Source organism: Acanthisitta chloris, unplaced genomic scaffold (assembly GCF_000695815.1).
Source record: "Acanthisitta chloris isolate BGI_N310 unplaced genomic scaffold, ASM69581v1 scaffold10292, whole genome shotgun sequence".
Classification (NCBI taxonomy): domain Eukaryota; kingdom Metazoa; phylum Chordata; class Aves; order Passeriformes; family Acanthisittidae; genus Acanthisitta; species Acanthisitta chloris.
Window position 1 is genome coordinate 51,028 of NW_008658811.1, and position 24,799 is coordinate 75,826.

The 24,799-nt window shown below is 45.1% G+C and overlaps 1 protein-coding gene across 1 annotated transcript in view; it reads right to left on the bottom strand.

The window, feature by feature from the left end:
* The window catches only part of AMOTL1 (angiomotin like 1), a gene marked incomplete at its 5' end in the record, with an annotated part of 28,602 nt that extends 3,805 nt beyond the window's left edge, over positions 1-24,797 (bottom strand). Inside the window, 7 exons of the mRNA XM_009085229.1 lie at positions 446-571; positions 1,968-2,158; positions 5,434-5,583; positions 10,766-10,911; positions 18,996-19,085; positions 20,118-20,262; positions 24,585-24,797. Of these exons, the coding sequence (XP_009083477.1) occupies positions 446-571; positions 1,968-2,158; positions 5,434-5,583; positions 10,766-10,911; positions 18,996-19,085; positions 20,118-20,262; positions 24,585-24,797 (1,061 nt within the window). The remainder of the gene's footprint in view (positions 1-445; positions 572-1,967; positions 2,159-5,433; positions 5,584-10,765; positions 10,912-18,995; positions 19,086-20,117; positions 20,263-24,584) is intronic.
* Between the last annotated feature and the right edge of the window lie 2 nt (positions 24,798-24,799).

The window sequence follows — 24,799 nt, forward strand, 5'->3', positions numbered from 1 at the left end:
CAACTTGTTGTATCTAGAAAGAGCAATAAGCAGACAAGGAGTGAAGAGCAAGGCAAAGGCAAGTCCTCACACTGCTGATTATGTAGGAGTGGGATTACAACCTCAGCTTTTATGACCAAATGCTTCTGTTTTCAGAGTGGGATTCTCACAGAGATGAAACAAGCATTCAGCTTCCTCACATGCCAGCCTACTTTTAATAGTGGAACTGCCTCTGTTTTGTAAGAATGTCAGTTTTGTCACAGAAGGTTTTAACTGGAAGGTAGGGAGGAAGTTATCTAATGACAACAATTCTTTAACCCCTGTTAATGTTGAAGAGCAAAACTAAGTCAAAGTGAAGCCAAGCCCGTCCTTTCCAGGCATGCAGGAAGGAACAGAAGGACCCCCTGGTTTATTTGAACCCAGCCCAAACACCACAACAAGCAGGTATGGCATGACATCCCCTTACGTGTACTCCATGTCCTGGCAGCGCCGGTTGGCTTGCACAATCTCCTCCTCCTCTTGCCAGCCCCGCACCTCTAGCGCGGTCTCGCTGTAGCTGCCATTGCGTGAGTGGCTCGGGGCTGAGGCATCCCTGGCAAAGAGGTTCACCATGGTAAGTCAGGCTCCTGAGACTTTTTGCAAGTGAGATTGGCACTTGCAAAGAAAACCGCAAACCTGCATTTGAAAAGCAAGCTAGTGATGGTTGCCTGTCAAGTGGATGGCTGTCTGGCATTGGGTCATGCTGCTGTAGGCTCCTTTTGGCTTGGATTTGGTCATTAATGCTATTAATTTGACTGGGTTGAAGGAACAGAGAGCATCTTGAAATCATGGGTGACCCACACTGGGCTAACAACCATCCTGAAGGACAGGATGAGACATCAGAGTGACATCATTCACCGGGTCCCAAGTCAACAAGCTTACATTGCAAACAAGAAACAAAGCTCTACAGTTTAGAAATTGAAAAACAGCACAGGAATTGCTGTCTAGACTGGAGTGCAAAAGCAAAGGTCCATCCTGTCATGCACTTAGACGCATTTCAAAGGGAAAATTCATTTTAGGATGTTTTATGGGGATTAGGCTTCTAAGAAAGTGAGGTGAGAAGCTAATTATCCCATCCTCATCGCTGGAAAGTCCCACCGCCTTTAGTGCTTTTGGGCACCATGCTTTGACACAGACAAACTGGAGACAGACAGTCCAGATAAATGCAAAGTGAATGGGAAAGGGTTTACACTAGGACATGTCAGAAATGGCTAAAGGAAGTTAAGTTAGCTCAGACACAGAAGATACAACAGGGAATATCTGTCTTCAAGTTAGCTCAGACATGGAAGATACAACAGGGAATATCTGTCTTCCGGTATTTACAAGGCTGTTAGAACATCAGCAGTGATCTGCTGTTCATCACATACACCTGGGAAGGACAAGAATCAATGGAGGTAATTTTCAGTAGTTTACCTTAGGTATCAAGAAAATCATTTTAGCTGGAAGATTAATGAAGCAGCGGAAGATGGGATTTAGGCCACAAGATTTCCCTCATTACAGATTTTTAAAACTAGGTTAAACAACCATGATGCAGGCCACGGGATGGGTGCAGCCTGATATCCAACATCCAGCCTGAAGAAAATACCCATTGGGATGGGTGCAGCCATATACTAACAGTCCCTGCTCACTCCATTGGTGTGTGTTGGGGAGGAGCTGCCTTAGCTATGCCGTGCAATTTGTCACCCTGACACTTTGCCATTGAGGTCATTGCTTGAATTTGGTGCCTAGATTTTATAAACTTTTGGACCTGGTCAGAAGAGTAAATCCTTTCTTAACCGACTACTGTATCTCACTGTCACAACACCATGGACCGGGGCATTAACCCTGGTGGTGCAGCTCAGCAGGGAAAGACAAGCAACATCCAGCCTGAAGAAAATACCCATTTCACATTATTTCCCCATGCTTTCCATGGTGAAGAGAGCTGCCTGCTTGCAGCATGGCCATCTTACCTCTCTGTTGCAGCTGTGGCTGCAGCATTCATAGCAAAGTGACGAATTGTACTCTCCTCCAGATACTTCTGCTCCCACTTGGTCATGTCAGCTTCCAGGGCCAGGATCCTCTCCTCCTTCTCCCGCACCAGCTCCATCAGGGCTGGGGCACTGTGCTCCAGGTGGCTGCTTGCCTGGTAGCTGCCCTGTCTCTGTGGGGGGAAACAGCAACAGATATTTACCCTATGCCAAGCATGGGAGCTGCTGATCCTTTTTTCTCTGGAGCATGAACAGACATCCCCATATCCTTTGACAGAGGCAGGTGGAAACCATAGGCTAAACCCCTTAGCTTGCCTGAGAACAGGCAAGTTGACTATATGTGCAACCTCAGCACATGCTTCCCTGGACTGTAGTGACAGAAGAAGGGATGTGCAGGAATTTCATGGGATACCCAAAGCCAAGAGACAAAATAGTGAAAAAAGGTGGTAGAACAAAGAATCAGTGAAGCTTTAAAAGACATTCTTCTCACTGGGCAGTGCTCAGTATGGACAGGCAGTTATTACCAGAGGGTTTATATATAAAAGCTGAAAAAAAGGGACATGTAACTTAGCTACATGTAACCCACCAAAAACACCAGCTGGGAAAATGCCCCAGATGCCTGTCTCTTCTGGCAGATTAGTTCTCATGTGCCCTCAGGAGATGCTTTCCATGGTGCAGCAGCTAACTTTCTGACAGAAAGAAAGCAGAAGATGCTCAGGCATTGCAGAGTGCTTCCCATGGGATGCTGACATGCAGCAATGGGAGTGTAACTCTTTGCATCTACACTGTGAGCAAAGTTCTTACTCAGGCAGGATTTATCCCACCCGATTACAGCACTCAATTAATTGTCACCTTAGCAGCATGGGTAGCTACCCTGAGCTCCTCTCACTGCTGACAGAGAGCGGAGGTGGATGGAGTCCTCAGCTCAGCAGCAGGATGAGCACCGAGGGGAGAGGCATGGAGTTCTGGGAGAACTCAGTAGAAATAAAAAATGCAAGAGATTTGTTACACTCCATGGTGCACAGTATTGTGCTAAAAGGGAAACCATGTCTCAGCAGCACCAGCTTCTCCTCCATCCGACACTATGAACTTCCACTGGCAGGGAGGGCTGCACCCACTGTTTCCATTTTCCAAACTACCTTTCCTCCTTCTAGACCCTATCTCCTGCTTACAGCAAACTAGAGGTACCAGGGGAGGGCTGCAGCCTTTGCCTTTGGCACAATAGCAATATGTTTGGAAGCTGCTTTCTGGAAATGCAATATGGAGTGGCCCTTGGGAGCACTGGTTTGCTCCTGGAAAAATATTGTCAAATCTCTGGCAGGAAGGTAACACTTTGGAGGCACAGTCCAGGTCTGCAAATGGTATCCTGGGACATCATGGGTGCTTGTGAGCCAAAACTACTGCCTGTCCTGCATGCTCAGCCTGCAATGCTAACTCAAAGGGATTATTTTTTGATCCCAGCTCCTGCGTCAGTGACAATGAAGATTTGCCATTTGGACTTAGCTACCAGCAAGCCAGGGACACAAGAGATTCTGGCTCACTGTCTCCTTGTGTGCTGCATCTCTTCTGCTGACTGCAGTAAAAACGAGAAAAAAAATCTCCTTTTTTGCTCTGCAATGAGATAATGCTTCAGTAACTAGAACTTTTATAACTCAGAGAAGATAACTCTGAAGCAAAACGTTGGGGTATTTTGATGCCACATGATTCATTGCAGCATTGTGGCTCATAAACAAGAAGTATAAATAGTAAAAAATACCCTGAAATCTCTGAAAGCTGATAGGTGAGACAAGAAGTTAAGAGGATCTTTCATCTTAAAATTTACTAGATGGAATGGGCACAGGCATTTGAGAATTATGTCAACCCAAAATCCAATTACTAAGTATAGTGGCCAAAAAATTTTAAATTTTCTACCAAATTGAACAGACATAGGCCAAACTCCAAAGACCAGGACTTCAGCGACAATCCATCCCAGTTACTTAATGCATCAATTTGTCCCTACATTGCATTCTTTCTCAGTTCTAGTTTTATCTTCACTTGAATTTGAATTGTATTTTTCTCAAATGTTCTTTCATTTACAACAGCATTAGCATGTCATACCCCACATAGTTCCTTTGTTAAACTGGAGGAGAGCAGGCTAAGGGGCAACAGAGCAGAGCCACTGGAAGAAGGCAGGAACAGCATGCCCACGATGGACAGGGCAAGAAAGACTTCACACACTTTTATGGTAGCAAGGAGGAGCTAAGATGAATGAGAAGCAAAGCACTGACACTGACCATAGAGCTATTTCCCAATTGCATCCTGACGGCAGGATCAGCCCCTCTGCTTTCTGGCAGCACAAGTTCTGTGTAACAGCTGCTTTGGTTTCCACTAATGGCTTGTAAATAAGGAAAGGTTATAGTAGCAGATGTGTGCGTTGACAGATATGAGTGAGCCCTTCAAGAGCATCATGCTTGGCTTATGTTGCTGGTTTCTTCCCAAGCTGTAGTTTGATGCATTTAGCCCATCTGCCTCCTCTCCTCCAGAGCCAATGCCCATGTACTTGGCACTTGGTGCAGGCTGCAGCCTGGAAGTCTCCCTGCAACTTCCTACTGCCTTTGTGGTTGTTTTTTTTGCTTTTTCACAGATGACTGGAATTTTGGACTTAGGAATAGAGTAGTTATAACAAAGGAATAACTGTGCATAAAATAACAAGGATAACACCATCCTTCTAAGGACACAGGGCTGCCAAACAACAAGGGGACACAGAAATGCAAATCTATACTTCTAGCCCACTCTAGACTGGACTGATAATTAAATAATTTATTGTCTGAAGATGAGACCATTTGTCTCCAAATCTGTCATGGGCTGAGGTTTCTGTGAGCCACATACATCAGGCTTAGCACAGAAAAAATATGACCAAATCCCATATCATCCCACCTTGCTTTTTCAATCAAAGATCAGCCATAATCTGTGGTCTAAATCTCACGCCCATGGGTACTGTGCCTTTCCTCTCCTCCTTTTGTGTGGAGTTCATTTTGCACAATCTGTGATTGCTGGGGAGAACCTGGAAGGATGTTTTCCCCTGGCAGGTTTGAGGGAACACACAGGGGCAGAGTCCTGCCTGCCAGGACCTCCCATCCTTGCAGCAGACAGGACTCAGCCATGTCCAGCAGCCCCACAGTGGAGCTGAAGATCAGGAATAAGAATCATATAGTGGTTTGGGTTGGAAGGGACCTTCAAAGATCATCTAAATCCAGCCCCCTTGTCACGGGCAGGGAAAACTTCATGAGATCAAGTATCTCAAAACCCCATCCAACATGACCTTGAAGACTTCCAACGGTCCACAACCTCATCCAAAGGAATGGGTTAAGGAGGAAAGCCCAACAACCTGAATGCAAAAGCAAAGTGGCACCTGACAGGGCTGCAAAGGCCCCGTGCTGGGGTCTGGCACAGACCACCCCATCCTCACCTGCTGCATCCTCAGTGAGTCCAGCTCCCGCTCCAGGCGCGTGCGCAGCCGCCGTTCCATCTGCTCCCTCTTCTCGCAGGCTGCCTGCAGCTGTGTCAGCGCCTGCTGCAGCTTTTCCACCTTCTCCACATAGGCCTGCTTCCTGCGCAGCTGTGGAATACAGGGGGTCAGCAGAGCAACAGGGCACTGTATCCCCACCCTGGGCCACTGAGACCCCTGTGCGCTCACAGGTACGCTCTGGGCTCAATCAAGCATGGTCTTGGCCATTTGCTTAGGAGAGTTTTTCTAGGGGATGATGCCCCCTTGATGGGGAGGGAATGTCCACAGCAGGCATTGTCGGGGTAGCTCTCTTTTGGAGGGAACACTGCCCAAATCTTCCATCCACTGGGGATCTGCCAGCCATGAACCCCTCTGGTCATTTCCAAGCAGGAGCTGTCACGTTGGTGGATACACTCTGGGCAAATACATAGGCTGGACTCAGATGAGAGGAATCCTGGTGGGTTTTATCTACTGGCGACACTTAGCACATTGCCTGAGCCCAAACAGAAGGATTTTTCAGCCCTGCATGTTTGTTCAACACAGGTGGAACAAGCAGAGTGCCAGGATCCAGAAACATTCCACCTGCTCTATGCTGCTCACAGGCTTGTCCATGTTGACCTATGTCTGGGCAGCTAAAGCCAGGCTCCCCTTTATGTACATAATGCAATTACTGAAGGGCTAAATATGACACAAGGATTTTGCAATACAAAGTTTTACAGTCAGAGATTGCTCAAGCAGCATACCCCAAAAGGGGTAAGAATTCCTCTTCTGCCACCCTAAATCCATCCATGTCGCAGGTGAAGTGAAATACAGGCTTGTTCAGAGCAAAAGCAAAGCTTGGCCTGAACAAAGCTCCCCAGCCAGAGCCAGTAACTGGCCGCATAACCTCCCTAGCCCTGCTGCAATCCAGGCTAATGCTTACAGCTCCCAGGGCTTTCCATGAAAATTAATGAGATTATAATCCACACTAGTCTCTGGCAGCAGCATGAAGACTGCATTCCTCAGGAGCTCAAGACTTGGCAAGACAGACACAGCAGTGATTTCTTGCTGAATGTGCTATTTTGGCAGTAGGAAGGTGTTTGTGTCACCTCACAGCCGCACCAGCGTGGATAGGAGAGTGTTAGGGAGCTTCCCCCATGCCCCTCCTCAGCAGAAGACCTCATCTGCTCTTCCATGTCCTGCTGGATGCTGCAGGGTCCATCTGTATCACAGAAGCCACAGTTTGGCTTTGGAGCAGCCCTCTAAACCCCAGGCTTCACACACTCGTGCATGAGCGCATCTCTGCCCATGTGGGTGGGTCGAAAACAATTTTGGAGGAGATATGCAACAAGACAGTTCTCACATTTGTAAAATTACAGGGAGGATCTTGAGCAAAGTCTAACTTTTCTATCCTGTGTGTAGATTCGTAAACAAAAAAATCACCTATGCATTTAAAAAACAAAGTACAAAATGTTGTAATTCAAATTAATGGGTTGTCAGTGAAGCATGCATCCATAAGGGAGGGGAGACTACAATCAGAAATACGTGATACTGAGCTCCAACACCTCACAGACACACAGACTCCAATAAAAAAAAAAGCTGGATGGCACCTGAAGAGGTACTGATGCATCTTCCCACGGCAAGGTAGGATCAACTGTACCTAAAACCTGGCACATGTCTGTATAATCTGTTTACAAAGCCCCCCAGGGGTAGGGACTCCACGACCTATGCCTGCAAACTACTTCACAGATTGTTTTCCTTTACTGCCAGAAAACTTTTACCCTAATGCCTAATCTGGCTTTCTCTTCTTATGCAATTTAAGCAAATCACTTCTTGTTTTGCTTCCAAATTGTGATCTACTAAAGCAAGAAGCATTTAATTGAACAATTCACTTTTTCACAAGATCAGCAAACTTGCCTGAACACTGCCCTTGTCCCAGGGATTAGGAAAATAAAAATGAAGAAGTGCTAAGGCTAAAAGGGGATGATACAAGCAAAGAGATCTGAGTAAAGATGAGGGGGTCTTGGGAAAAATATCTGCACTAGAAATGTAACTCCAAGTTTGAATAATAGAATTCTATAGATATGAAATTTGAGTGGAAGATTGTAAGAGATGGAGAATCCACTATCACCCTAAGTAGGTTGTTTCAGTGTTAATTACTCTAACTCTTCAATTTCCAGCCTGATTTGCTCCACTTCAGCCCCCAAACACTGCATCTCATTATTTCCTCTTATGTTAAATAGCAATGTTTAATCTGTCTGACAGCAATCCCTTCTTCATCCACCCCTGATGACTGACTATGGTGCCTTCCAACCTCACCAGTTCTGAGATTCGCTGACACATGTTCATGTGCATGGACTGGAGCTCAGTCACTTCTTCACTTTGACTGTTCACAGTACATAATGGTTTCTGGGCCCCAAATAGATTTTACAGCTGTTTTCTGAACCCTCTCCAAAGGATGGACCAGACACACGATTCCAGCAGCAGTTTCCTAAATGACGTATGATGATAATACCACCTACGTATTTTTAAATTAAATCCTTCTACTAGCAGGCACTCAGGATAATGTAGATTTACATAGTACACAATCTTATGTTAATTCAACTTAGTAGCTACTGCTTATTTCTCAAGGCTTGATTTAAAAAGCTGTTAAACTTAATTACATTCTGGTGGTAGAAGAAATCTGGGTGGATTTACGAAGCAGTGCATGAACTAGAGCTCTGTTAACAATAAGTCATTTTGATTTGGGTGATTTTGTTTCCTTCAATATATTCCCAATTACAGTAAAAATCCCTGGTTTAAGATGAAAGCTTAACACTGCAACTGTATCTGCTGCATGTGTCAAATTAAGATCCAGAAATATTGTAGACTGTTGGAAAGGTGTTCTGATTTAGCCATGAAACAGGACAAAAGCAAGAGAAAAGGGAACACAGGAACTTGCACACACACTGCCAGCCTCAGATTAACTGCACCTCACCTGAGCTGCCTGACACTGCCTTGAACAACTAAAACACAGCAGCTGAGATAAAATTCATTTGAACTCCCCCTACAATGAAAAAAAAACCAGTTAAAAACTATCAGGTCAACATGGGTTTATCCAGGCTGAGGGCTCTGGCAGACAAGCTCTGGTAAATACCATTGCATCACTTTCAGACTTGTCACCTCTGAGATCCACCATGCCCTGGGCAAGAGGTTACCACCTCCACATCTACCATGCTCCAAGCCAGAGGTTACCACTGCAGCAACATCTATTGTGCCCTGGCCAGGAGGTTAGGAGCTCTCTACAGGGAAACACTTAACCTCCCCTCAGCTTCACCAGTCCACAATCCAGGATCCAGCAGAGGCACATTTCTGTTGGATGACTAGACTAAAACCTGGCTACTGACTAGCTCTTAAGAGACAGCATTAAGGCTGCAAGCATATTAACTACCACACAGCAGGCACTGGGTAGCTTCTTGTACCACCTGCCTGGAAATCTGCATTTATTTCTGCCTTCACCACTATGTACTCATTCATCAAGTCAATGCCACCTGCAAATACCACACTGACAGTCTGTGGAGCAGCCAGGAGCTAAACGTAGTTCTTCCCATCCCCTGCGTGATGCCATGACTGTAGGAGCAGGTGTTGCCACCTAAAACATTCCTTTATTCAGCCACTTTGTAATGAAATGCAAATAGAAAACCTCGGGTTATCTTTAAGCCAAACAGTGTCAAGTGAATTACGCATAGATTTAAAGTATGCTGGTTCCTGCAGCTACCCCAGAGGGACTGCCCCAAATACACTGAGATGGGGAGCAGGCTAACTAACAAAGGAGCAGTTAAACTTACTGTGATCCTCTCCTGAGTGTATCCACTGGAGAAAATGGAGTTTTAAAAATGTTTCTAAGCAGGAAGTCAGAATGGTCTAAAGGTCAGGTACAAAACAGAAACGCTTTCAGCACTTACATAAGAGTACCTTAAATCTTCCAGGCTCTAAGTAACCATTACTTAGCCTAACAGGGGGTCTGTCATGCTGGATACCCTGATAAAAAACATTTGAATATCACTGAGGTCAATTCACCGTTCATCTTTCCAAGTCAATGAATGGCACTTAAGTTACTTGCAAGTATATAAGAAAGGCTTTCTCTGCTCCTCACAAGATCCCTTGCACCCTTGCACCCAGCAGGCTTCTGTGGATTCCTCCCCAGGCCAGCCCTGGGAAGGGAGCGGGTGGGAAATGAGGCTCTGAAGAGGAACAGACCTGCCCTAGATCATGCCAACAGTCTATGCCAGAGCCTGAACCTCTACCAAACCTGCTAGGGTTACAATTCGCCAATGGCCTTCCCCTCACCAATGACCTGCCCACTCAGATAGTAAAGACTATGTTTCTCTTACTTCTCATTAAACATTCTCCCTCTCTGTGGTCCCATGGACAGAGAATTTAGGGCCAAAAAGGTCTGTTTTGACAGTCTTACCCGATATACCAGAATGCAAAGACTCTCAACTAGTAACTAAATCCACACCTTCTGCTCGAAGGTCGTTAAGGAATACAATCAATTCAGACTTACTTAGAGACCTTCAGTAATGAAGAACTGACTTAAAACTGACCATTACTTCCACTTGGCATCTGTCTAGCTTCAGCTTTCAGTTACTAGGTGTTGTTCTGTCTGTCAGTTTACAGAGCCCTCTGCTCCTGGGATTTCTCTTTATATCAATACCAATTTTTACTACCAGGTTTATAGGATCTTTGCTAAAAGACCTCTTGGGAGTTCTGCACTTCTTGGGTCTCACATGGTATGACAGGTTCTCTTTAGCTCTCAAATAAAACCTGTAGCTCTCTCCACGTCTAAGTCCTGGTCAGCCTGCTTCCAGCCAGATCTGCCAGATATTTTAAGACGTGCAGTTACCAAGCCCTGCACTGCTGTGTTGCTGTGCACATCTCAAAAGCCTCCTGGTATTCTTTGGCGAGAAATGGGATGCAACAACATCACATGTCTGCATCACAGTCCCAGGCCAGTGAGTAGCCAGTTTTTTATTCAATTTTTCTGTTAAGTCCTACCATGACCATAGCCACCAGCTAGCTGAGTTTGGTGTTGTCCCTGGTTATATGCTAAAGGCCCTGCTTTGGAAAAATCTATAGTTGTGGTCTCCTTTGCTTGCTTGTTTGGTTCAGTATTGCGTAACTACATATTTTCTCTATAAGAGGACCAATTCAAGGGATACAGGAAGATCTACCGCACTGTGGCTAGAAGATAATCAGAACTTGAATGGAGAAAGGCTTAACCTTTCTGAGCCACAGCTATCCTCAGAGCACAGAAATGTTGCCCATGCCTCACCTCCTCTTCCAGTTTGATGACCTTGGCTTGCGCATTGTTTAGGGCCTGGTCAAGGATTTCAATGTGCCTCCGCTGGTCCTCATTGGCAGAACGCACAGCTGCCAGCTCCATCTCCAACTTTTCCTTCTCCTTCAAGTGCTCTTTGTCTGGAAGAAAGACAAGAACAAGAGCCACTCCATGAGGACAGCTCACAGGCCCCAGGCCATACACCAGAGGTAAGCTGCCACCTCCCTAGAAAAGCAAAAATTATGTGAAGCAGCAGTGAGTAAGACCACTACAACACAGCGCTGAGACACAGTGGGAAAGGAGCTTCTACTTCCAGGGCTCAGCCCCTCAGTGCCTTCTGTGGGCAACAGCAGCAGAGACGAGTGGCAGCTTGGGCTGCATCTGCACTAGCAGAGCTTGTAAACCCAAGCACTGCCTCATACCTGTTTACAGCTGCCAGCTTGAATGCTGCTCCCCATCTGTAATGGGCAAGAAACCCCAGCCCCATGCATGTGGGCTGTGCTATACCTGGTCCTTTTTTATTTGCAATGATGGAGACCATGACATACAGAAAATGTGAAGAAGCCAAATAGTAAACACAAATCTGTGCTGGACAGCCTGAAACCAGAAGGAGGAAAGCAGAAAGGAGTAAGATAGGAGTCATCCATACAGGCTTTCTCTGGCCATGCAAAGGAATGGAGGCCATGGGAGCCATTTGGGCCCCACAGGGGCCCTGGGTAACTTTCCAGACCTGCATAACCTAAGGATCCAGCAATCAGTGCTCCTCTCCTGTTAAGCACCTTAAGGAATCACAAGCAAGACTAAAGCATGTAGATAACCTCTGTGCTGAAAAATAATCCCTTTTTCGGGTAAGATTCAAAATGATATTAAAAAAGCCCCAAACAACTGGCTAAATGCAGTCATTTTTGCCATAATTTTTTCTCCAGCAACAAAATGCAGGCCCACCATTGACTCTGCTGGCAAGCTGCCTGGGGAAATGCTTGGCTCCATCTGCTTCTGCCCTGACAGTGCTGAGAAGCCATTTCAGGGAACATGAGTGTCACGGGCCAATCACTGGATCCCCGACAACAGAACACAAAGAGTTAATGACTGGAGAGAGCAGGGGATCGAGGTTTCATTCAGTGACATCTGAGATTTCAAAATCTGGCCTTCGTTCTGAATAACAACAAAAAAAAGAGCACTTGGAAAGCATCCAGGACGGAAAATTTCCTCCAAAAATTAATTTGGCATCAATTAAACATTGTTTTGATTTTTGACTTTTCAAACACAGCATTACGGAATTTATTATTTTTCAACTGAAGTGAAAAGTTACTCCAAAAACACTGAAACGTGGAAAATCTGCCCGAAACATTCAACCCATCCCATGCAAATATGACCACTCAAGCTGGAAGCCTCTTCTTCCACCTTCCCCCAAGGAGGGTCAGAAAGCCTCACATGGCCAAGCCCATCCATTTCAGACCTGAACTGCCCCCAGTAGGGCCTCATTCTTCCTTAATGTCAGGTGGGATGAGAGCATTTATCCTTAAAGGAGGAATTCAGCACCTCATAACAAGAAACCCTGGCAGCAACACCAGCATGCTGGTCACTGCAAAGCCCGCAAGCAAAGCCCAGAGAATGCTGGGGATACTGCACCACTGACTGCCACCATGAGCAGTCTTGGTATGAAGTGGCCTTAATCTTCCCTCATTGGCAAGGAATTTTATACTGGACATGCAGACCTCTTCCTCCAATGCAAAAACCTTTATTTCAATCAGATTGACCACAAGGAACATTAGTATTGTACAAAAGTGTAAATCTAGGCAAATTATCAAGGAGCTAGTGTCATCAGGGAGTGAGGAAGCTGGAAGATGAATGGTATTTCAGCCCTGTGGCACTCCACCATCTCATGCTGGGACCACATGTGATCTGTTCTGGATTTGAAACCCATGTTTCATGTTACACATGAGGTCAACATAGGGTAAAACAGGACTTGGGATCTTCATTTTCAACTTTCATTTGAGGAACTTGAAGCACTCAGCCTGCCCTGCTGCATTATGCCTTCTATCCCCACAAAGGGGGACAGATTATGCTGTATACAAAATAATTACCACTAGAAAGCTGGAAATAAAAATTTCCTGAACAGCTCTCAGCACTTTTCCACATCAGCTTCATCCTGCAAAATGCTGGCAGTCCATTTTATAATAAATTTTTAGTGAAGAAGGTCTTTGTTGAACGTACCTTCAATTCTCTTCAAGTACATACAAGGTATCCTTAAAGTCTAAAAGCACTGTTTTACTGCACTACCTTGCATATACCTTTTGAAGTAAAGGACTCCAGTTATTAACTCTTTCTATGTTTTGGTAGGTCACTGCCACATCCCATTATAGAACAGTTCCCAAAAGGTTTCTCTGCTGAAGTTTACAGTTGTTATCTCACAGCACTACACTCACTGCCTCTGACTGTTGTACCTCCACACACTGAGGACACTACACCTATACTCTGGCTGGGCAGAAGAGAGGAGATAAAGCAAAGAGCCTGCTTTAGTCCTTCTCAAACAGGCTTTCTGAGTTGTCAAGCTGTGTAGGTACACCAAAAGTAGGCAAATCTTGACCCTGCTTTGAAGCAGAAACATTAGACAAAGATACACTCATTTTGCATCACCTCTACCTACACTCAGATCCCCAGCTTATTACACATTATATCCAAGTATCAACTTATGTGACCAATTTAAGGACCATGTCAATACATCCCAAGCTGCTTTTCTCCTTGCTGAGATGTTGCAGTGGTAATATGGACATACTTTAAAGACAGTCCTTGTTCCTACAAAATAACCACTGCTGGTGGAAGAACATATATCACATTACGGCAGCCAGAGACTAATGTGTCTGCATACACATTATATCCAAGTATCAACTTATGTGACCAATTTAAGGACCATGTCAATACATCCCAAGCTGCTTTTCTCCTTGCTGAGATGTTGCAGTGGTAATATGGACATACTTTAAAGACAGTCCTTGTTCCTACAAAATAACCACTGCTGGTGGAAGAACATATATCACATTACGGCAGCCAGAGACTAATGTGTCTGCAGAAGATTTGCTGAAAACAAGACTGGCTCCCATACCATGTCCTTGTGACACTTCCAGTAATTTCTCTTATGCAGGTTTGCATTTCCCAATGGTGGCTCTTCACTCACAGCTGCTAATTCCACAGATGCTCTCCAGTGCCCATGCCTTTCCACAGTGAAACCTGAGGGACTTATTTTGCCTGTCATTAGTCTTGCAACTCCTGACATGGCAAGTGTATGGAGAAGCTCTGGCATTCACTGTCCACAGTCACAGGTGTATGTTGTGACAGCTGCTGCTGGTCACCCTTGGACCAGCTGATTCACCAGGCTGAGGCACCAGAGTCACCTATTCTTCTCACCTAGCTCAAGCTAGGACCTGGCCAACTCCAGTCCACCTTCCCAAAAGGATACCATGGCTGTGAGGCAGGGGCATGAAGAGCAGGATGGGCCTTCATGGGTCTGCCCAGAGTGACTGGTAGAAGGAATCTGAAATGAGGACAAGACCTTGTTGCTTGCCTCAAAGACCTTTCAGCAGCTGGTACTCACCCCAAAAGAATAAGTAGAATAAAAGAATAAATAGAGCCCATTCACCCCAAGCAGCCAATCAGGAGAAGGTTTTCCACAGTTTTACTAAGTTCTTTGCACATTAAACAGGGCCAGGTTGCCAGGCCCAGACATTGAGGTTTCCCTCCAGAGGAGCAGCAAAGCCACTGTCTGTCCATCTGTCCACCCATCCCTCTGCCCAAGCCTCACTCAGCCCTCTGCAGCTGTGATTTGATGCTGACTAAGCTGGGCCAAGGCAGGCTCGCAGCAGCAACGCAGAACTGGGAAATGAAGCATTTTTTTCCCATTCCCACTGGCAGGTCTCCATGAGAATTAAAAAAAAAAGAAAGAAGATACAAATGCCAAGAAGGCTCACTGCAGTCTTCTCCTCCTGCAGTTTCGCTCCCGACAGCTCTCCGGAGTTTGGACCATGCCAGCACCAACAAAAGGCTGAAAAGCTGCAGGAGGTTATGTTTGAGTCCCTGAGTCCGTTTTCTCATGTGGTGATTAACATGGGATTCTGCACTGGATTTAATAATTATGATCAATTATAATGTACTTAACAAGTGGGTCAGGGTTACTTGTGGTCACCAACCTAAGCAGGGATGCCAAAAGGTTTGATGCTCCATTTTCAGAGGATGTCACTGAATCTTCACCTAAACTCATGATGGCTTTCCTTACCCTACAAAGTATTTCAGGCAGCTTAAGCTTGGTCTGATTTACATCTTGGGCATTTCCATTTGCATGTCATGAAGTACGAGTCAGGGGAGAATTTGACCTTCACAAGCTGAAAACTGAAATCAGATTTCCCACACCCCTTCCCTTCAGAGGGCAAGGGGAAGTCCAACAAAACAGACCCATTTTTCTATATGATACCATTTCTTTAGGATACTACTTCCTGTGCAGGTGGCCCTTGGCTCTGGGTACATGAGGGCAGCAGTTTCCCCACCTCCCTGCATGCAGCTCATGGCTGTGAAATGAGAGAGTAAGGAGTTCCCTTTTTACTCATCCCTGAAACTTTTGTCTCTGCCCTGATTATTTACTGTCTTAATACCAAATGGCTCTTAGTCTGCCCAAAACCCTACTCTTGAAAACATCTATCATGAGCATATTCTTTGGCTGACTTCAATCAATGGGAATATTTATTTGCCTGGAGTATTTGGGACAGAGATATATGCCAAGTTCATGGCACATGAACTGAACACTCCCACAAAGCATGAGGGTCTATCAACACATTGCCCAAACTGTCCACGCATCCCCACTAATGGGTGCAGAGAGACATGGATGGGCACAGACACTAACCTGCCTCAGACACTTGAAAAAACAGGCCTTTGGGAACCTGCTCTGACAGTCCAGAAATCCCAGAAACATTTTTTTCCCCATAATATCATAGAATCACAGAATTTTAGGGGTTGGAAAGGACCTTACAGATCATCTAGCCCCAACCTTCCCTGCCATGCGCAGGGACACCTCCCCACTAGACCAGGCTGCTCAAGACCTCATCCAACCTGTCTTTGAACACTGCCAGGGTTGGGGCATAAAAGAAGAAGCATACTGTGTGCTTGATAGCACACAATTTTTACAGTGCTGTAAAATTCTTTAACATTTAGTTATCAAGTAAATCCATTTCAATGAAAATAAATGTACTTAAGCATCAGTAGTATAAATTTCAGAGGAGTCATGACAAAGGGAAACCAAGCCCCACAGAGCAAAATTAGAAGGGACTGTGGTCATATCAGACTTGTTTGAAGAAAGTGACCTGCCATTCACTAGTAGCAGTAAAAAGTTTAAAACATCACTACACATTTTGAAGACTGAGAAGATGAGAATATGGGAATTGCTAATGCAGTAAATAGCATCCAAGAGAAAGCTGACCAGACAAAATGAAGACATGCTAATTACTTTTCTGAGGTTGCTTACAGTAGATTCAATATTATGCTGTACTGTAAGCTTTCTCTCTGCCCTATGCCCTTGAAACCATCCTGTCTTCCTGCTTCTCCCTTTCCACAGTATCTCTTATCCTCCTCCTGCCTGGCTCTTCTCTTGCCTGTATGGGCCCATATACTTCCACCAGCTGCTGCTTCATGTCTTTCCTTAAAATAACCTTTTTCCCTGACAAAACATCACAGAATTATCATGAAACTAATATGCTGTGAGTTCTCTCCTACCCTCAATACAACAGCAGCACTTCTCTTAGGCACAAATGCCTGGCACTTAATACTTTGAGACATGTGGCCTGGCTTTGCTTATTATTATTACAAAGAATAAGATTTTTTTGGTCACCTCCAGTGTCCATCTCAAGAGCAGATGTCTGCCCTGCACTGTTGCACTGTTAATGGAGAGCTCTGAGAGGAACTGAGAAATGATCCTTGGACATCCTGCCTTGCCAGACTTCATTTTCAGGGAGATTTTCCTATTACTGGAGTTTTACCGCACAAAACTGTGTGTGCAGTACTACCAACCTCAAGAATTTCCTCTTTCCTTCTTCAACTCATCACAAGAGTGGCTTAAAAATGGTAACTTTTAGGAACCTGCTGATGTTGGAGTCTTCTTATATAACTTCAGTTGGGGATGTTAAGGGTCATGTTTTCAGGCTGTTTTCCATAAACATAGAGAACAGAAATGTGCTTTTGCTTTCCTAATGAAAACTAAGATTTGCATTTACTAATCTGACTTAATAAGCTACTACCCTTAGGAAAAAAACCAAACACAACAAAGTTTTTTCTCTTCTTCTAAAAATGACTATTTCAGTCTCAGTAGTCAAGTGTACATACAGCAGCTAAAATTGTTTTCTACCTCCCCATCCCATCAAAATACATGAAAAGAGTGCAAACTGTGCTTGCAAAAGCTCTCAGGTTGGAGTGAGGTGCAATCCTCGTCACGGTCTGCCTCTGGGGGAGACTCACAAACATCAGCATATAAATGCAGTCAGCAACAAAGCATATCCAAGCAAAACCTTTCACGGGCACTCAGAGCAGTGTTTGAACACCTTGATATTGAGAGTATAGGCTCTCAGAGCAGTGTTTGAACACCTTGATATTGAGAGCATTACTGTGTGTGTCCCAGCAGCCCTAAGAACATGACTGAAGAGGATCTGCTCTACACATGCCCAATTTGCTATTCTTGGAAGCACTCTGCATTGCATTAGCAACATTTAGCTCTCTGGCCTAGCCAGGAGACGCTCCAAGAATCCAGACTGTCTTACGTGATAGGATCTGAAAAGCTATATTTGTTTGTAAGCTGTGAATTGATAGCAGCAATATGCTGAGTGTACAGCACAAAGTTTTACTGCTAGATATTTTACCAGTAGAAGCACAGAGCATGTTTATGCACTGGAAATCGGTAGCAGCACAGAGCATGTTTATGCACTGGAAAATAAATCAAACTGAGTCCATTCTGGGGATTTAACTCCTCCTTGCAGCTATCAGTATATGGCAACACTACCAGGCTGTCCCTATATGAAGACAGCAGACCCTATTCTCCAATTTCTGCTGTGCAACTTACCCAGTTTGAACTCATCCCAAGGATGACAAGACTTACTCAGCAATGCTATTTCCTTAACAGATCATCTCCTTGGATTTGCAGCAGTATATATATACCCTTATGCCATCTGCTAATAAAGCAAACTGCTAACACGTCATGGAAAAGATCACTGGCTTGTGGTTTGTGGTTTCTGGTTTGGGCACACATGCACCAAATGGTCAGCAAAGCAGCCATGCTGGCATCAGTGCTGCTGGTGGGAGCCAGGAGAAGGCTCTCCAGCATTTGGAGCAGCTGGTGGATGTTGCAGGGTTGGTGGTGAGGCATGTTGAGTAGTATCAAACACTGCACTGTTAATGGTGTATGGCTCTCCACTTAGGGATGTGCAGTTGCAGCTCATCTTCCAAGGACATTCTTGGTGTGATAAACGAAACAGAAGGATTAGTTGTACACTGCGTTGAGCTTCAATGAGATTTAAGTTCACAAGGTACTGCACATCTTCCAGGTGGTCAAAGCCCTTCTGGAAATGTGCTGAAAATGCTCAGGATATGAAAGAAGCCACACACTGCCATGAAGCATCTAGCTGCTCAGGTTTGGGGTTGGATGGTCACACACACATCAGTGCCCAGCAAGGAAATCTGCAGCACTGTGCCTAGTCATTATGTGAGCCTAAAACTTTGTTGGGAATGGATGCTTTCACAGCAGTAGAAGTTGTAAAATCTTTGTCCCTTCAGTCCTTTATGAAAAGTATGGTCCAGCTCTGTTCTCCCTTCTGTTAGTCAAATCATGGCACTGACAATCAGCTTTTCCCAGCAAAGAGAAGAATCTGGCTTCTCTAAAAACATGCATCTCTAGAGATGATCCCTGCAAGCAACACTTCACAATTTCAGATAAATATTTATCAAAAATAAGTTAAATTGTGTTACCATTAACTCCCACTGCCTGGTTCTGGTGCTCAGAGAGAAAAAAACACCAACCCTAAACAATCCAGTCTGCAGTTTAAATAACACTATGTGATGAATTAGCTGAGTAAAACCAAGCCACAAGCACAATAACAATTAATAGCAAACTACTTGCTTCCACTCCACCATGTATATATGTGTGCATATACACATATATATATGTACCTTCCAAATGGATAAGCACAGTACTCACTCTGAGTGGCATAAAGGCCCTCTGTTGCCTTATCCTCATGCCCATCGAAGTCTCTGCTGGCTAACTGCCTATTGGCTGTCTCCAGTCGTTCTGCAAAAAACAGGAAATACTTTAAGTATAAATATATGTACATAAAATTGCAGGCCAACCAAAAAAATAAGATGCATGCCAGCAGAGCAGTATAAATAGACTCTCTGAAGGAGGACATTAAGATGGAGGCTGACACATACATAAAAGATGAGGCCTTTGACCTCTTCCATGAAGCTGTGTTGTTCGGATTTACAGAAACTGGGGGAAATGCCTCTGCCATTCACAGCTGATGTGCCCAGGCAGTTCATGTCTCACACTGTCCAAAATGCACATCTGAACTTCCCATCTTTGCAAGGGTATGGGTACTTTCCCGCAGTGCAGATCTGACCCTGGTGCAGCAAGACCTCCTGGGGGGCAGCCCCCAGTCCAGTGACACCAATTCTTGGGGATGCCCAGGGAAAGGAGCAGTTTTCTGCAGCCAGGGACAGTTTTCCCTGAGAAGGTTCTGCCTTCAGACACCTCCCTCCTTCAAAAAGACCACATGACCCACCTTGCACCATGCAAAAAGCGTAAGTCAGCTTGCAGAAGGCATCTCACTGCACAAGCAGGTACTGAAGTAACATCAGGAACCTGGATAGGTAATAGCTACCAAACATATCCTCCAAAGGATACACCCTCAAGTTTGTGTTTTTAATACAAAAAAGAGATACCCTTTGATATTTGCTACTGGTATGTGAAGGCACTGAACTTGGAGATTTATGGGGTAGTATAGCATTGTTCCACATTGCAACTTGCTGTTCAGCTCATTATATCTGGTCAAGACACTGTGACTGGTCAAATCCATATTTGCAAGTGCTGAACACAAAGGCACCATCTGGAGCTGACTCTCATACTTTGCCAGAAGGCTTTCTTGCCACCAGGGGGGTGACAGCAGTTTTATCTTATGTCAATAAGTAAGGTCTTATTTCTTACAACTTTTATCTAAAAGGTGTGTGAAGCTACTCCTCTAAAGCCTGCTGCTTTGGAGCTTGTAACAAGGGAAACATTGTGTCAACTGGAGGAAAAAACCCACACAAGCAACTGTAACGTTACCTCGGAGATCCCTGTTGAAGTCATGAAGTCTCCTAATTTCTCCTTCAAGTTTGTTTCTCATTGCTTTGTCCAGAGACTCACGCTTAGTGGTGGATTTGACTAAGCCCTCATAAGCTTCCGAAATCCTCTGAATCTCTATTTCAAACTGAAAGGAGAGAGAACTCCTGTTAAAGCCCAGCAGCAATCTGTCCCATCCCAGCATTTGCCCAGCATGTTTCAATGAGACACAGGAGTTGGGGAAATGCTCATGCCAAGTGTCATGTTGGCTCTACAGTGACCAATCTCTCTGGCAGAGGATGGTGTGAAGCCCCAGCAATGCTGGAGGCTCCTGCACTGAGGACCCCTGCAAACACCCTGTGGGAAAGCTCACCATGCCACATCACCCCATGACACCCCATTGGCAGCTCCCAAAAATCCTTGAGGACGTCTGGACTTGATGGACCTGCTTGGCTGCCTTGACTCTGACTGAGGTGGCTGCTTTAATGCCATCCAAGAGGAGAAACTAAGGAAACGGTCTATTTGTGTGGGCTGTATTCTCTGCTAGAAAGAGTTGTAGGAGGCAACATTTATTATCCTGCCAGATCCCTGATCCAAAATTTCTCTCTGAGCTCTGCATGCCACCAGAAGTATTTTAGGTTCAACTCTTACCTCATGTCAGTTTTAAACTACTGTGGTACATTCCTTTCCATCCTTGACTGAAAACTGCTCTATACAAGAAGAAACTATCTAGAACAGACAAAACCAATTGTTCTGTTTTTTTGATCTTAACTTCATCTCCTTGAAACCGGGGAAACTGCAGGCAGAGTATGCCCTTAGCAGACAAAGAACTTGAATCTTGAGACTTGAGCCCAAAAGACTGACAGGAGCATAGTCCTGGGCAGAGTTTTGCTGTTCAACTCAATCCAACCAACTCTTTTAATAAGGTAATGTCACGTTAAGCAATACAGCTTTGGTAAAATCATTGCTGCAGGAATGATCAGCACCTATGTGGGAATCTGCTCCTGCATGCCTGGCCCTTATGTTTGTGGAGAAAAGCCTGATAATGTGCACAAGCTGGAAAACCACAAGATATATATATAGCCTCCCACATACCTTTCTAAATCTGGTGCTTTTTTGGCCTCTTCAATTGTGGGTGGGACAGATTCGTGATTTTTGAAGCCAGGGTGCAAGCTCAGCTCCACTTGCTGTGGAGTTAGGTCCCTCTCATTAAGCTTTAGGTGTGATTTGTCACCTGCAACACTGGCAGAATAAAAGCTCCAGGGACGCTGGAGCTGTCACCCCACTCTTTGCATAGGAACCTGCAGCCAGGCTCCAGCAGCCCAGACCTGCGCTTCCCACGATGCTTGGGGCCACTCTGTGTAGATACAGCTCATGGGCAGGTGGTGCCTTCAAACCACACACCAAGGAAAACCTGTCAGAGCCATGATGGGGAAATCTGGATACCTTTCCCAATTTCTGCTTTCAGCTTGCTCACAAGCACAGAAGCTGAAACAAGACTGGACATCAGGAAGCATTTATTTACTGAGAGGGTGGTCAAACCCTGGAACTGGCTTCTTAGAGAGGTTGTTGATGCCCCAACATGGTCAGTGTTGAAGAGGCATTTGACAATGTACCTAACAACAAGCTTTAACTTGGTTCACCCTGAATTGGTCAGGCAATTGAACTAGATGATCACTGTAGGTCCCTTCCAACTGTAATAGACTATTCTAGTCTATGACTATGACCTACAACCAAAAGCCTGTTTCATGTGAATTTTGCAGAATCATTTTCCTGAATCCCTAATTATGTGATTCCAACAAAACACCATGTTCAGTTGGGTGCCCTGACACCTGCCAGTTCCCATGCCTCCCCTCTCCAAGGTGAGCCACTATCTGCAGAAGATACCTTCTCCAGACACCTCCTATCACAGCAAAGCAGATTTGTCAGCATAGCAGTGGGTTTCCACAGCCCAGTGGTCTAGCCCAACACTTGGCCCTCTGTATGCTTTTATTTCCCAAAACACATCACTATGCAAGTTTCCTGCAGCCCTGGAGGCAAAACCTTGCTGCAGAAAAAGAAAGAACCTCCATCAGCACAGAACAAAATTAAAGGAGAGCAGAAGAACAGCTATAAATTGTGCTGGCGTTTCTCAACAGCCCTGGGATTTCCTTCTCCTTCTTCTATGGAGGAGAAAAAAACCAGTTGAGCCTCTTCTCTGCCTGGTAGCTCCTGGAACCAACCCACTCAAACAACCCACACACACAGCATGGGGAAGAGCCAGCCCAGTTTGGCAACTAAACTTCAGCAAGGTAACACTGTCCAGAAAAAAAAAATAAAAGGGAAAATAATGCTTTGGTTTTGGAAAAAAAAAAAAAAAGCTCAAAATTAAAAGTGCACAACCCAACTCTTTTTAGGTAAGAAAACCAGACAATTCATCAAACAGCACAGGATTAATCACCACCTTGTACCTCTCTGCAAAAAGAGTCCATTCAGACATGACTGAGAATATGACAACTCTCAGGGTTGATCTGTTCATACAAATGTCCAGGGAGCCCTCCAAGTCAAGCTGATTTTCTCTAATCTCTTCTCCTATTCTGTAACTAATACAAGTGATGGGAATGTGGTCATACCCAGAACAAATTTGTTACGGATACACATTCAAGAAGTACTCCCCCTGACCCTTCTGCTTCCAACAAGTGAGAAGAGATTTGACACCCAAAGTATGTAATTTAACTCACTGTCACATTTTCAGAGGTGATGCCCAGCTGAAACTGTGGGAACAGAGGAGGAGCTTCCCCATCCTTGTGTTCAAACATAGAAAAAACAGCATGGGAGGGATACTGTGTGTTAAGGATTTGGTTTCCTGAAGAAAAAACGCACTTGAGTATGTGTTTTGCTTTAATACTCTGCTTACATTCCCCCAAAGTCAATGGGACTTGAGACCACGCTCTGTCGACTGAAGAGAGACTTCAGCCCATGCTTGAATACCTTTCTGTTGGTGCCTGATGCAATCAACTTGCAGGGAATCCAAGATAAAGAGAGAGCTATTTCCAAGAGTGTAAAAGAAATTTGGAATACTTTTAGGGCATTGCACTCAAATACCTTTTACTGAACAACACAGTTTTTGGAAAAAGTAATAGCTGGAATATTTGTTTTCGCCCACAAAGGCCACAGGGAAGTCAGCATTAAAGTCTTTGTAGATGTCTTCAGAAATAGTTAATGCCACTGCAAAAATTTTTCAACTAAGTTTAGGAAATTCTGTGAATAAACGCAACCCATCTTCTTGCAAAGGAGGAGGCAGAAAAGACAGCAGCTACAAAACAATTAGTCTTTTTTCTAACCTGTTTGAACCGACTGTCACAGGTTTCTCCCAAAGCTGAGGCTGGGACATGGTGTTTCAGAGCTGTGAAGGATGTCTCCAAGAACACCCTGTGGTGTTTCAGAGCTGCCTCTTCTCCTGTGAAGGATGTCTCCAAGAACACCCTGACCCACCCAGCACAGAAAAAAATTGAGTTCCTATTTAGACCCCTAAATTTGGAGATAAAAGACTTGCAGCCTAAGCTCATTTGTGTATAAGCGGTGGGAATAAAATTATTTATTTATTAAATAAAATAACAGTGTAGGATCCTAAGTAAGTTATCTGGTCTGAGCCCTTGGGACCCAAAGCCAGAAGATCTGGGGAGCATCTCTGTTTTGCTTTCAGTGAGCCTTCAGTGAGTTTTAAGCAACTTCTAGTTTGATTGATTTGACTTCATCTTGTCACCCCAGGCAGTGTGCGCGACATTGCCCTTCTCCACCAAAAAATACCTGCATCAATACAGAAAAGAGGGTGCAGGATCTCTTAGGAAAAGGGTGTTTGAGCAAAATCTTTACCAAATGGTTCTTTCAGATAAGGGGGCAGTGCTTTTAGAATCAACACGTTCAAACGTAGATGTCTAACATCCACCTTAAGTTTCAGTTCTTAGAAACCCACAGAGCAGTCACTGAAAGCCTCTAGGACAACCAAGTTAACGCCTTTCCAAATAAGGAGCAACCCCACCAATGGCTGCTATACTTCCAAAGAGTGTGGAACACCACACGAGCTTACTGTGGTGGGCATGACTGCTCAGGCTGATGTAGATGTGCTCTTCAAATGGTTCTCCACTTGCAGCTCTAACCCTTGTGCAGATGATGCAGGATGCAGCTGCACCAGGAACAGACTGCCCATGGGAGACTTCCAGGGAAAGCTCTGACGAGATCAGGATGGAATGATGGAAGGGGAAAATACCCAGTTGAGATATTTGATGGGCTGCCCTGTTTTGCCCAAAAGGCAGGGGAACCCACAAGCCAGAGGATTACAATTCTGAGCCCATCATGGAGAGGCAGTGGTTAGACATGGCCACTGGTGCATCCCCACTGCAGTGACACAACTATGAAGACTAGCTTGGGGAACACAAAGCCAACAAGATAGTTGCCCTCTCCAGGCCCTATTCCCACCTTTCCGCATACCTTCTGCAGCTTGTCTGCCTTCTCGTAGTACCCCTCCAGCTCCTGCCGCAGCACGTGGTTCTCCTCGGAGAGCATCTCTACCATCTGCTGCGCCCGCTCCACGATGGCGAAGGCGTCGGGCGTCAGCTGCTGGCCCGGCAGCGTGGGTGTCTGGGCAGTGGCAGGGGCTGGCAGTGAGGGCAAGGAGCCTGGGAGCAGAGGGCCGGTGGTGGCCT